General features: G+C 49.6%; 1 protein-coding gene across 4 annotated transcripts in view; it reads left to right on the top strand.

Moving 5' to 3' along the window:
* fam221a (family with sequence similarity 221 member A) overlaps positions 1-13,432 on the top strand; it is a 106,205-nt gene that overhangs the window by 29,833 nt on the left and 62,940 nt on the right. For all 4 annotated transcript variants that reach the window (XM_068050895.1, XM_068050886.1, XM_068050875.1 and 1 more), the window contains exon 3: positions 2,926-3,116. In XM_068050895.1, coding sequence (XP_067906996.1) covers positions 2,926-3,116 — 191 coding nt within the window. The remainder of the gene's footprint in view (positions 1-2,925; positions 3,117-13,432) is intronic.

Below are 13,432 nucleotides of genomic sequence, written 5' to 3'. Positions count from 1 at the left end.
AATCACATATCCCATTATCTGTGATAATCTGCCCAAGGTATGTGAATCTTTTCATTTGTTCCAAGATTTGTCCATTTACTTCACTTTTCACTTCTGGGGTAGGACTCTGTTTATCACCGCTGCATTAAATTTTATTTGCCACATATCAGCCCATTCCACCAGTCTATCCATGTCTTCTTCAAGTCTATCACTATCCTCCTCACAATTCACTATACTTCCAAGTTTTGTAACATCTGCACATTTTGAAATTGTACCCCTGTGCACCCAAGTCTAGGTCATTAATGTATATCAAGAAAAGCAGGCGTCCTAACAAGGACCCCTGGAGGATTCCCCCTATATACCTTCCTCCATTCTGAAAAACAACCATTCACTACTACTCTCTGCTTCCTGTCACTCAGCCAACTTTGGTATTCATACTGCCGCTATCCCTTTTATTCCATGGGCTTCAACTTTGCTCGCAAGTCTATTATGTAGCACTTTATCAAAAGCCTTTTAGACGTCTATATTTATCACATCAAACGCATTACCCCATCAAAAAACTTAGTCAAATTCATTAGAAATGATTTGCCTTGAATAAATCTCTGCTGGCTTTCCTTAATTAATCCAAGTAACTGTTAATTTTTTCCCCCTGATTATTGTTTCTAAAAGCTTTCCCACCACTAAGGTTAAACTGACTGGGCTGTAGTAGCTGGGATTATCCTTATACCCTTTTGAACAAAGGTTTAACACTTGCAATTCTCCATTCCTCTGGCAGCAACCATGTATCTAAGGAGGATTGGAAGATTATGGCCAGTATCTTTGCTATTTCCTCCTTATTACTTCCTTCAGTATCCTCGGATGCATTCCATTTGGTCCTGGTGACTTATCAACTTTTAAGTACTGCCAGCCTTTCTGTTATGCTGTTTATCAGTTTTTATCCCATGCAGTATCTCAACTACCTTTTCTTTCACTATAACTTTGGCAGCATCTTCTTCCTTGGTACAGACAGATGCTAAGTACTCATTTAGTACCTCAGCCGACTCCTGGCTGCTTCATGTCCATAGTCTGATGAGATTTTCCCTCCAGCCATTCCTGCTCTCAACTTCTAAATCTATTGTATTAAGTGCTACAGCAATGAATCAAACTAATATGTACATATAAATATTTTGATGGAGTCATCAGTTTAATTCTATGCACAATTTAAATCTTGTGTATTAATTTGTTAAATCTTAATTGTTACAGATATAGTACACAAAATTACAATATTACAATATAAAATAAATGCAAAAATAACCACAATCTATTTACATATTATTAAAGTCTTGTGTATCATATGCATTCCTGCAAGTGTTACACTTATTTCCCGTAGTACTTTCCCATCACTCTTTATTGGTAATATGGCAATTGTTGTAAAAGAAAAATCTCCATTTGACTCCTTGTGAGCAATGCCATCAGAGTGTATCTAAAATATATATTTGATCTTGTGGTGTTGCACAGTGGAGTCCAGGCTATGTGCTGTCTTCAGATGAAGTGGGGTTACAGGGCAGGCTTTATCTGAATGTAGGTATAATTCTATTCCCATTTGAAAGTCATACATTGTATCCTTATTTTAATATTACCACTATAAATTCCTTTGCCTACTTTTGTATTGCACATTGCTTGTGTAAAGTTGTGCTGTAATTACACTGCACCCACCGCCCGACCCCCCCCCCTGCCACTGATAGTTCTGTGCATTCAGGAAGGTGTAATTATAGAGTGGCAAGTTTGCATAGGCAGTTTCTATTATAAATTGCCATGTCTGCATTTATAATGGAAAGAAATTACAGGAGGTGTGTACGGATACAAGATTTTTTAGTTATGTTAATAGATAGATGGATATGTGTACATAAAATGTATGTTGGTAAAAGTGTAGATCTGAGCTGCTTCATCCAAGTTTTTAAACCATGTAATTATGTAACCATGTGAACCATGTAATGAAACTTTATATTATATATTGTTATGATCCTGTAGTTTTTTTCCGGGAAGAATGCGGTGTGCCTTTAAGGCTGGAAAAGGAGCAGTACTGCTTTAAGGCAACAAGCTCCAGAGAATGAATCAAAGAATGCATTCTCATTGCCCTGGGATACAGCCACTCAGAGATTGTGAGTCAAAGAGTGCATTCTGGTTGCCCCTGGATACAGCCACTCAGAGACTAAGGATCGAGAGATACATTGCTGCCGATTGACATTTGAAACTAGTTGAAAAACTGGCTTTTGAGACACAGTTAACAGAGACAGACACAGACTGTCAGCCAACATATACTGAAGGAAAAGAGAGCTCTCTCTTGGTTTATTTAAACCCCATTTATTATACTCTCAGAATTCTGATGTCAAGCCAGATTAATTTCTTAAAAGAAAATAACCAATTCCTTTATCTACTGACGGTAATTGTTGAAAATCGTTGCTGGAAAAGCAGAGCATCAATTCAACTGCTGAACTAAACTACGGACTGTTCTACTGTTGAAGAACTTTTTTTTCCCCTATCAGACAGCTGTGAGGACTTCAAGCAACCTTGGACTGTTCCACATTCGGCAGGAGTGTAAATCTGCAAGGACACTAATTTTTCTTTTTTAAATGTTGTTTATATCTTAGTAGTGTTTAAGAATTTAGTTTTTCTAATTAAACAGTTAATTTGTTGATCTAAAGACACCTGATTTGGTTAGCCTCATTCGGGAGTTAATAGATGTTACAATTTGGCTGGGTCTTTCTTTAATTTGGAAAGTTTAAAATGATATGTTAGGCAATCTGTGGAGCGGCGGGACTGAATCAACAGTGCGCTTCTCCCACCACAATCAGAATCATATATTTTGTTTGGGGGCTTTGTCTTGAGTGATCGGTCATAACAATATACTTCATAAATGTAAACTTATATAACTTTGTTGAAATGTACCCCATTTTGTTCTCACAGGTATAAACAGCACAAAACAGATTACAAAGAAATTCCAACTGTGCGTCCTATTATGCTGCCCTGCAGAGTAACAGGTTGCCGGTGTATCTCCTACAATTATGTGCCATTGAATGGAACTCAGCCAATTCGTTGCAGGTGCAAACATTTTGCAGATGATCACAATGAAATGGCACCATATAAATGCAAAAAATGTGAGTTTTTTGTGTCAGTTCAACATTAACAGTATTGTACCTGTGTAAAATGTTTCTTCTAAACTCCCCTTTAATTCTACATTCCCTGTAATTCTGAACTCTGCTTTAATTCTACGTTCCCTGTAATTCTAAACTCTGCTTTAATTCTAAACTCCTCTTTGAGATAAATCTGATGTCTTTTAACTATCTTGCTTGTTACTGGAAACTATCTATCGTAAGCCTTCATAATCTTTCAGATCCCCAGCCATGGTCTTCTCATTTCTCGTGAAAAAATGCCTTAACTTCCCCAGTCTTACTTCATAACTGTAACCCCCAACCCCAGTAACAACCAGTGAATCATTGGGTCAGAATTTGTTGTCAAAAATAATGGTGAGGCGACTGGCATCGACGTTTTTATGAGTAAATACTATAGCGACTTTAGGCGAAGGGCAGATGTGCAGCTAAACAAGAATGTCCAAAAGTTGTTGTCTGAGTTGTGCTGCTCCTCAGTCAGCTTCACAAAAATTACCTCTTGTTGTTTGCTTCACCGCTGAAGTGCACTGAATGTTATGAACAAAAACAACTACTTGCATTTATACCCGCTTTTAACATAATAAAGCATCCTAGGGTACTTCTCAGAAACATTATAAAGCAAAATTTAACACTACACCACATGAAGTGATATTAGGGCAGATGGTCAGAGAGATAGATTTTAAAGTTTTAAGGAGCGTCTTGAAGGAGGAAAGAGAGATGGAGAGGTTTTGGAAGGGAATTCCACACCTTGGGGCAAAGGCAACTGAAGGCACAGCCACCAATGGTGGAATGATTAAAATTGGGGATGCTCAAGAGGCCAGAATAAGATGAGTTCAGCTATCTCAGATGGTTGTGGGACTGGAGGAGATTACAGAGATAGGGAGAGTTGAGGTCATGGTGGGATTTGAAAACAAGGATGAGAATTTTAAAACCAAGAGCCAGTGTAGGTCAGCGAGCACAGGAGTGATGGGTGAACAAAGCTTGGTGCGAGTAAGGACACAGGGAGCAGACCTTTGAATGACCTCAAGTTTACGGAGTGTAGAATGTATGAGGCAGGCTGGAGAGCAGTGGAATACTCAAGTCTAGATAGAGGTAACAAGCAGGGATGAGGGTTGCAGCAACTGATGAGCTGAGGCAGGGTCAGAGTAGAGAGATGTTATGGAGATGGAAATAGGTGATCTTAGTGATGGCATGGATATGTAGTTGGAAGCTCATCTCGGGGTCAAATATCACATGCAAACAGTCTGATTCAGCCTCAGACACTTACCAGTGAAGGGTGATGGAGTTGGTAGCTAGGGAATGAAGTTTGTAGTAGGGACCGAAGACATTGGCTTCTATCTTCCCAATATTTAATTGGAGGAAATTTCTGGTGATTCAGTACTGGATGTTGGATAAACAGTCTGATAATTTAGCAACAATAGAGGAATTTGGAGAGGTGGTGGTGAGGTAGAGCTGGGTGTCATTAGCATACATGTGAAAACTCTTATCTTTTCGGACGGTGTCACTGAGGGGCAGCATGTAGATGAGAAATAGGAGCAGGCTAAGGTTAGATCCTTGGGGTCACCAGAGTTAAAGGTTTGGGAGCTGGAAGAAAAGCCATTGCAATGATACTCTGGCTACGATTAGATAGGTAAGACTGGAACAAGGTGAGAGCAGACCCATCCAGCTGGATCACAGTGGAGAGGTGTTGGAGGAGAATGGTGTGGTCAACCATGTCAAAAGCTGCAGACAAGTAGAGAGGTATGAAGAGGAATTGTTTACCTTTGTCACAACCACATAGGATGTCATTTGTGACTTTGATAAGAACCATTTCTTTACTGTGATAGGGGCAGAAACCTGATTAGAAGGATTCAAACATGGCGTTCCAGGGAAGATGGGCAAGGATTTGGGGGGCTGACAAGCATTTAAAGAATTAATAGACAGTATACAACAAATTTATATTCCTTTGAGGCACAAAAACCCAACAGGAAAGGTGATCCAACAATGGCTAACAAGAGAAGTTAAAGATTGTATTCTATCAAAGGAAGAGGCTTATAAAATTGCCCAAAAATGTAGTAAGCCTGGGAATTAGAAGCATTTTAGAATTCAGCAAAGGAGAGCCAAGAAACTGATCAAGAAAGAGAAAATAGAATATGAAAGTAAACATGCCAGAAACATAAAAATGATCTGTAAAAGCTTCTATATATGGAAAAAGGAAAAGATTACCAAAGTCAAATGTGGGCCCATTCAGGGGTTGGCATGTGTCCATACACGGACACCAATGTCCGTGGTAAACAATTTTGGGGTCCGTGACTGGTAATTTCAAGGTTGGGAAATTTCCCATTGGCTTCTTCAGAAAAGCCTTTTTAAAAAATCGTGAATGTCAGTTTCGAACTTCCGAACTTCAGACAGATTCGTGGTTTTCCGGCAGGTTCCAATTTTTTTTAAAAGTCCGCTGGAAAACCATGAATTTCTGCAAAGTTTGGAAGTGCTGTTCCCGCTCTCAGCAATGGTCAGAGAGGAAAGCGAGGGGGAAGGGGGGTGGTTACAGAGAGAGAGTGGGGGAGAGAGAGGGGGCAGAGAGAGAGTGGGGGGACAGAGAGAGAGAGTGGGAGAGGGGTGTACAAAGAGGGGGAGAGAGTGGGGACAGAGAGAGAGAATGGGGGAGGGGGCAGAGAGAGAGTGGGGGGACAGAGAGAGTGAGAGAGAGAGAGCAGGGGAAAAGAGAGAGTGGGGGGGAGCAGAGGTGGGGGAAAAGAGAGAGAGTAGGGGAGAGAGTGGGAGGCGCAGTGAGGGTAGGGGAGAGAGAGTGGGAGAGGGGGACAGAGAGAGCATGAGAGAGTGTTGGGGGGAGCGAGAGTGTGGTGAGAGAGGGAGCGAGAGTGTGGTGAGAGAGAGAGAGAGAGTGTGGTGAGAGAGAGAGAGAGTGTGGTGAGAGAGAGAGAGAGTGTGGTGAGAGAGAGTGAGAGTGTGGTGAGCGAGAGAGAGTGAGAGTGTGGTGAGCGAGAGAGAGTGAGAGTGTGGTGAGAGTGTGGTCAGAGAGAGAGAGAGTGTGGTGAGAGTGAGAGAGAGAGTGTGGAGGGGGACCAGAGAGAGGGAGATGTGGCAAACAGGGAGAGTGGGGGAGACAGAGAGAGAGTGAGTGGGAGAGAGGGAGAGTGGGAGAGAGAGAGAGAGAGTGTGGTGAGAGAGAGAGAGTGTGGTGAGAGAGAGAGAGTGTGGTGAGAGAGAGAGAGTGTGGTGAGAGAGAGAGAGTGTGGTGAGAGAGAGAGAGTGTGGTGAGTGAGAGAGGGTGGTGAGAGAGTGAGAGAGGGTGGTGAGAGAGTGAGAGAGGGTGGTGAGAGAGTGAGAGAGGGTGGTGAGAGAGTGAGAGAGGGTGGTGAGAGAGGGGTGGTGAGAGAGAGAGAGAGTGTGGTGAGAGTGTGATGAGAGAGTGAGAGAGGAGTGTGGTGAGAGAGAGAGTGCAGTGAGAGAGAGAGAGAGAGAGTGCGGTGGAGAGAGAGAGAGAGTGTGGTGAGAGAGAGAGAGAGAGAGAGTGTGGAGGGGGACCAGAGAGAGGGAGATGTGGCAAACAGAGTGAGTGTGGGGAGAGAGAGAGAGCGAGTGTGGGGAGAGAGAGAGAGTGAGTGTGGGGAGAGAGAGAGAGAGTGAGTGTGGGGAGAGAGAGAGAGAGTGAGTGTGGGGAGAGAGAGAGAGAGTGAGTGTGGGGAGAGAGAGAGAGAGTGAGTGTGGGAGAGAGAGAGAGAGTGAGTGTGGGGAGAGAGAGAGAGAGTGAGTGTGGGGAGAGAGAGAGAGAGTGAGTGTGGGGAGAGAGAGAGAGAGTGAGTGTGGGGAGAGAGAGAGGGAGAGAGTGAGTGTGGGGAGAGAGAGAGGGAGAGAGTGAGTGTGGGGAGAGAGAGAGAGAGTGAGTGTGGGGAGAGAGAGAGAGAGTGAGTGTGGGCAGAGAGAGAGAGAGAGTGAGTGTGGGGAGAGAGAGAGAGTGTGCGGGGAGAAAGAGAGAGAGTGAGTGCGGGGAGAAAGAGAGAGAGTGAGTGCGGGAGAGAGAGAGAGTGAGTGCGGGGGGAGAGAGAGAGAGTGAGTGCGGGGGAGAGAGAGAGAGTGAGTGCGGGGGGAGAGAGAGAGAGTGAGTGCGGGGGGAGAGAGAGAGAGTGAGTGCGGGGAGAGAGAGAGAGTGAGTGCGGGGAGAGAGAGAGAGTGAGTGCGGGAGAGAGAGAGAGTGAGTGCGGGGAGAGAGAGAGAGTGAGCGCGGGGGAGAGAGAGAGAGTGAGCGCGAGGAGAGAGAGAGAGAGTGAGCGCGGGGAGAGAGAGAGAGTGAGCGCGGGGAGAGAGAGAGAGTGAGCGCGGGGAGAGAGAGAGAGAGAGTGAGCGCGGGGAGAGAGAGAGAGAGAGTGAGCGCGGGGAGAGAGAGAGAGAGAGTGAGTGCGGGGAGAGAGAGAGAGAGAGTGAGTGCGGGGAGAGAGAGAGAGAGTGAGTGCGGGGAGAGAGAGAGAGAGTGAGTGTGGGGAGAGAGAGAGAGTGAGTGTGGGGAGAGAGAGAGAGTGAGTGTGGGGAGAGAGAGAGAGTGAGTGTGGGGAGAGAGAGAGAGTGAGTGTGGGGAGAGAGAGAGAGAGTGTAGTGAGAGAGTGTGGTGAGAGAGAGAGAGAGTGTGGTGAGAGAGAGAGAGAGTGTGGCGGGAGAGAGAGAGAGAGTGTGGCGGGAGAGAGAGAGTGAGTGTGGGGAGAGAGAGAGAGAGTGTAGTGAGAGAGTGTGGTGAGAGAGAGAGAGAGTGTGGTGAGAGAGAGAGAGAGTGTGGTGTGAGAGAGAGAGAGAGTGTGGTGTGTGAGAGAGAGAGAGAGTGTGGCGGGAGAGAGAGAGAGAGTGTGGCGGGAGAGAGAGAGAGAGTGTGGCGGAGAGAGAGAGAGAGTGTGGCGGGAGAGAGAGAGAGAGTGTGGCGGGAGAGAGAGAGAGAGAGAGAGTGTGGCGAGAGAGAGAGAGAGAGCGTGTGGGCGAGAGAGCGTGTGGCGAGAGAGAGAGAGAGTGTGGCGAGAGAGAGAGAGTGTGCGAGAGAGAGAGAGAGAGAGTGTGGTGAGAGAGAGAGAGAGTGTGATGAGAGAGAGAGAGAGAGTGTGGTGAGAGAGAGAGAGAGAGTGTGGTGAGAGAGAGAGAGAGAGAGAGAGTGTGGTGAGAGAGAGAGAGAGAGAGAGTGTGGTGAGAGAGAGAGAGAGAGAGAGTGTGGTAAGAGAGAGAGAGAGAGAGAGTGTGGTGAGAGAGAGAGAGAGTGTGGTGAGAGAGAGAGAGAGAGCGAGAGAGTGTGGTGAGAGAGAGAGAGAGAGTGTGGTGAGAGAGAGTGTGGTGAGAGAGAGAGAGAGAGAGAGTGTGGTGAGAGAGAGAGAGAGAGAGTGTGTGGTGAGAGAGAGAGAGAGAGAGAGAGAGAGAGTGTGGTGAGAGAGAGAGACTGTAGTGAGAGAGAGAGAAAGAGAGTGGAGGGGGACCAGAGAGAGGAGATGTGGCAAACAGGGAGAGTGGGGGAGAGAGAGAGAGAGAGTGTGGTGAGAGAGAGAGTGTGGTGAGAGAGAGAGAGTGTGGTGAGAGAGAGAGTGTGGTGAGAGAGAAAGAGTGTGGTGAGAGAGAAAGAGTGTGGTGAGAGAGAAAGAGTGTGGTGAGAGAGAGAGAGTGTGGTGAGAGAGAGAGAGTGTGGTGAGAGAGAGAGGGAGTGGTGAGAGAGTGAGAGGGAGTGGTGAGAGAGAGAGAGGGAGTGTGAGAGAGAGGGGGAGTGGTGAGAGAGAGGGGGAGTGGTGAGAGAGAGAGGGAGTGGTGAGAGAGAGAGAGTGTGGTGAGAGAGAGAGAGAGTGTGGTGAGAGAGAGAGAGTGTGGTGAGAGAGAGAGTTTGGTGAGAGAGAGAGAGAGTGTGGTGAGAGAGAGAGAGAGAGTGTGGTGAGAGAGAGAGAGAGTGTGGTGAGAGAGAGAGAGTGTGTGGTGAGAGAGTGAGAGTGTGTGGTGAGAGAGAGTGAGAGTGCGTGTGAGAGAGTGAGAGTGCGTGGTGAGAGAGTGAGAGTGCGTGGTGAGAGAGTGAGAGTGCGTGGTGAGAGAGTGAGAGTGCGTGTGGAGAGAGTGAGAGTGAGTGGTGAGAGAGTGAGAGTGCGTGGTGAGAGAGTGAGAGTGCGTGGTGAGAGAGTGTGGTGAGAGAGAGAGAGAGAGAGTGTGGTGAGAGAGAGAGAGAGTGTGGTGAGAGAGAGAGAGAGATTGTGGAGGGGAACCAGAGAGAGGGAGATGTGGCAAACAGGGAGAGTGGGGGAGAGAGAGAGAGAGTGAGTGTGGGAGAGAGAGAGAGAGAGTGAGTGTGGGGAGAGAGAGAGAGAGAGTGAGTGTGGGGAGAGAGAGAGAGAGAATGAGTGTGGGGAGAGAGAGAGAGAGAATGAGTGTGGGGAGAGAGAGAGAGAGAGAGAGTGTGGTGAGAGAGAGAGAGTGATGAGTGAGAGAGAGAGAGAGTGTGATGAGTGAGAGAGAGAGAGAGTGCGTGTGGTGAGAGAGAGAGAGTGCGTGTGGTGAGAGAGAGAGAGTGCGTGTGGTGAGAGAGAGAGAGTGCGTGTGGTGAGAGAGAGAGAGTGCGTGTGGTGAGAGAGAGAGAGTGCGTGTGGTGAGAGAGAGAGAGGGCGTGTGGTGAGAGAGAGAGAGGCGTGTGGTGAGAGAGAGAGAGGCGTGTGGTGAGAGAGAGAGAGGGCGTGTGGTGAGAGAGAGAGAGGGCGTGTGGTGAGAGAGAGAGAGGGCGTGTGGTGAGAGAGAGAGAGGGCGTGTGGTGAGAGAGAGAGAGGCGTGTGGTGAGAGAGAGAGAGGGCGTGTGGTGAGAGAGAGAGAGGGCGTGTGGTGAGAGAGAGAGAGGGCGTGTGGTGAGAGAGAGAGAGGGCGTGTGGTGAGAGAGAGAGAGGGCGTGTGTGAGAGAGAGAGAGGGCGTGTGGTGAGAGAGAGAGAGGGCGTGTGGTGAGAGAGAGAGAGGCGTGTGGTGAGAGAGAGAGAGGGCGTGTGGTGAGAGAGAGAGAGGGCGTGTGGTGAGAGAGAGAGAGGGCGTGTGGTGAGAGAGAGAGAGGGCGTGTGGTGAGAGAGAGAGAGGGCGTGTGGTGAGAGAGAGAGAGGGCGTGTGGTGAGAGAGAGAGAGTGCGTGTGGTGAGAGAGAGAGAGTGCGTGTGGTGAGAGAGAGAGAGTGCGTGTGGTGAGAGAGAGAGAGTGCGTGTGGTGAGAGAGAGAGAGTGCGTGTGGTGAGAGAGAGAGAGTGCGTGTGGTGAGAGAGAGAGAGTGCGTGTGGTGAGAGAGAGAGAGTGCGTGTGGTGAGAGAGAGAGAGTGCGTGTGGTGAGAGAGAGAGAGTGCGTGTGGTGAGAGAGAGAGAGTGCGTGTGGTGAGAGAGAGAGAGTGCGTGTGGTGAGAGAGAGAGAGAGAGGGCGTGTGGTGAGAGAGAGAGAGGGCGTGTGGTGAGAGAGAGAGAGAGGGCGTGTGGTGAGAGAGAGAGAGGGCGTGTGGTGAGAGAGAGAGAGAGGGCGTGTGGTGAGAGAGAGAGAGGGCGTGTGGTGAGAGAGAGAGAGGGCGTGTGGTGAGAGAGAGAGAGGGCGTGTGGTGAGAGAGAGAGAGGGCGTGTGGTGAGAGAGAGAGAGGGCGTGTGGTGAGAGAGAGAGAGGGCGTGTGGTGAGAGAGAGAGAGGGCGTGTGGTGAGAGAGAGAGGGCGTGTGGTGAGAGAGAGAGAGGGCGTGTGGTGAGAGAGAGAGAGGGCGTGTGGTGAGAGAGAGAGAGGGCGTGTGGTGAGAGAGAGAGAGGGCGTGTGGTGAGAGAGAGAGAGGGCGTGTGGTGAGAGAGAGAGAGGGCGTGTGGGTGAGAGAGAGAGGCGTGTGGTGTGAGAGAGAGAGGCGTGTGGTGTGAGAGAGAGAGGGCGTGTGGTGTGAGAGAGAGAGGGCGTGTGGTGTGAGAGAGAGAGGGCGTGTGGTGAGAGAGAGAGAGGGCGTGTGGTGAGAGAGAGAGAGGGCGTGTGGTGAGAGAGAGAGGGCGTGTGGTGAGAGAGTGAGAGTGCGTGGTGAGAGAGTGAGAGTGCGTGGTGAGAGAGTGAGAGTGCGTGGTGAGAGAGTGAGAGTGCGTGGTGAGAGAGTGAGAGTGCGTGGTGAGAGAGTGAGAGTGCGTGGTGAGAGAGTGTGGTGAGAGAGAGAGAGAGAGAGTGTGGTGAGAGAGAGAGAGAGTGTGGGTGAGAGAGAGAGAGAGATTGTGGAGGGGAACCAGAGAGAGGGAGATGTGGCAAACAGGGAGAGTGGGGGAGAGAGAGAGAGAGTGAGTGTGGGGAGAGAGAGAGAGAGAGTGAGTGTGGGGAGAGAGAGAGAGAGAGTGAGTGTGGGGAGAGAGAGAGAGAGAATGAGTGTGGTGAGAGAGAGAGAGAGATTGTGGAGGGGAACCAGAGAGAGGGAGATGTGGCAAACAGGGAGAGTGGGGGAGAGAGAGAGAGAGTGAGTGTGGGGAGAGAGAGAGAGAGAGTGAGTGTGGGGAGAGAGAGAGAGAGAGTGAGTGTGGGAGAGAGAGAGAGAGAATGAGTGTGGGGAGAGAGAGAGAGAGAATGAGTGTGGGAGAGAGAGAGAGAGAGAGAGAGTGTGGTGAGAGAGAGAGAGTGTGATGAGTGAGAGAGAGAGAGAGTGCGTGTGGTGAGAGAGAGAGAGTGCGTGTGGTGAGAGAGAGGAGTGCGTGTGGTGAGAGAGAGAGAGTGCGTGTGGTGAGAGAGAGAGAGTGCGTGTGGTGAGAGAGAGAGAGTGCGTGTGGTGAGAGAGAGAGAGGGCGTGTGGTGAGAGAGAGAGAGGGCGTGTGGTGAGAGAGAGAGAGGGCGTGTGGTGAGAGAGAGAGAGGGCGTGTGGTGAGAGAGAGAGAGGGCGTGTGGTGAGAGAGAGAGAGGGCGTGTGGTGAGAGAGAGAGAGGGCGTGTGGTGAGAGAGAGAGAGGGCGTGTGGTGAGAGAGAGAGAGGGCGTGTGGTGAGAGAGAGAGAGTGCGTGTGGTGAGAGAGAGAGAGTGCGTGTGGTGAGAGAGAGAGAGTGCGTGTGGGTGAGAGAGAGAGAGTGCGTGTGGTGTGAGAGAGAGAGAGTGCGTGTGGTGAGAGAGAGAGAGTGCGTGTGGTGAGAGAGAGAGAGAGAGGGCGTGTGGTGAGAGAGAGAGAGAGGGCGTGTGGTGAGAGAGAGAGAGAGGGCGTGTGGTGAGAGAGAGAGGGCGTGTGGTGAGAGAGAGAGAGGGCGTGTGGTGAGAGAGAGAGAGGGCGTGTGGTGAGAGAGAGAGAGGGCGTGTGGTGAGAGAGAGAGAGGGCGTGTGGTGAGAGAGAGAGAGGGCGTGTGGTGAGAGAGAGAGAGGCGTGTGGTGAGAGAGAGAGAGGGCGTGTGGTGTGAGAGAGAGAGGGCGTGTGGTGTGAGAGAGAGAGGGCGTGTGTGTGAGAGAGAGAGGGCGTGTGGTGTGAGAGAGAGAGGGCGTGTGGTGTGAGAGAGAGAGGGCGTGTGGTGTGAGAGAGAGAGGGCGTGTGGTGTGAGAGAGAGAGGGCGTGTGGTGAGAGAGAGAGAGGGCGTGTGGTGAGAGAGAGAGAGGGCGTGTGGTGAGAGAGAGAGAGGGCGTGTGGTGAGAGAGAGAGAGGGCGTGTGGTGAGAGAGAGAGAGGGCGTGTGGTGAGAGAGAGAGAGGGCGTGTGGTGAGAGAGAGAGAGGGCGTGTGGTGAGAGAGAGAGAGTGAGAGTGTGGTGAGAGTGTGGTCAGAGAGAGAGAGAGTGTGGTGAGAGTGAGAGAGAGAGTGTGGAGGGGGACCAGAGAGAGGGAGATGTGGCAAACAGGGAGAGTGGTGGAGACAGAGAGAGAGTGAGTGGGAGAGAGGGAGAGTGGAGAGAGAGAGAGAGAGTGTGGTGAGAGAGAGAGAGTGTGGTGAGAGTGAGAGAGTGTGGTGACAGAGTGAGAGAGGGTGGTGAGAGAGTGAGAGAGGGTGGTGAGAGAGTGAGAGAGGGTGGTGACAGAGTGAGAGAGGGTGGTGAGAGAGTGAGAGAGGGTGGTGAGAGAGAGAGAGTGTGGTGAGAGAGTGAGAGAGTGTGGTGAGAGTGTGATGAGAGAGTGAGAGAGAGAGTGTGGTGAGAGAGAGAGTGCAGTGAGAGAGAGAGAGAGAGAGAGAGAGTGCGGTGAGAGAGAGAGAGAGTGCGGTGAGAGAGAGAGAGAGTGTGGTGAGAGAGAGAGAGAGAGAGAGTGTGGAGGGGGACCAGAGAGAGGGAGATGTGGCAAACAGAGTGAGTGTGGGGAGAGAGAGAGAGTGAGTGTGGGGAGAGAGAGAGAGTGAGTGTGGGAGAGAGAGAGAGTGAGTGTGGG

Source organism: Heterodontus francisci, chromosome 2, assembly GCF_036365525.1.
Source record: "Heterodontus francisci isolate sHetFra1 chromosome 2, sHetFra1.hap1, whole genome shotgun sequence".
Lineage (NCBI taxonomy): Eukaryota > Metazoa > Chordata > Chondrichthyes > Heterodontiformes > Heterodontidae > Heterodontus > Heterodontus francisci.
This window is presented reverse-complemented; position numbering and strand designations above follow the sequence as displayed.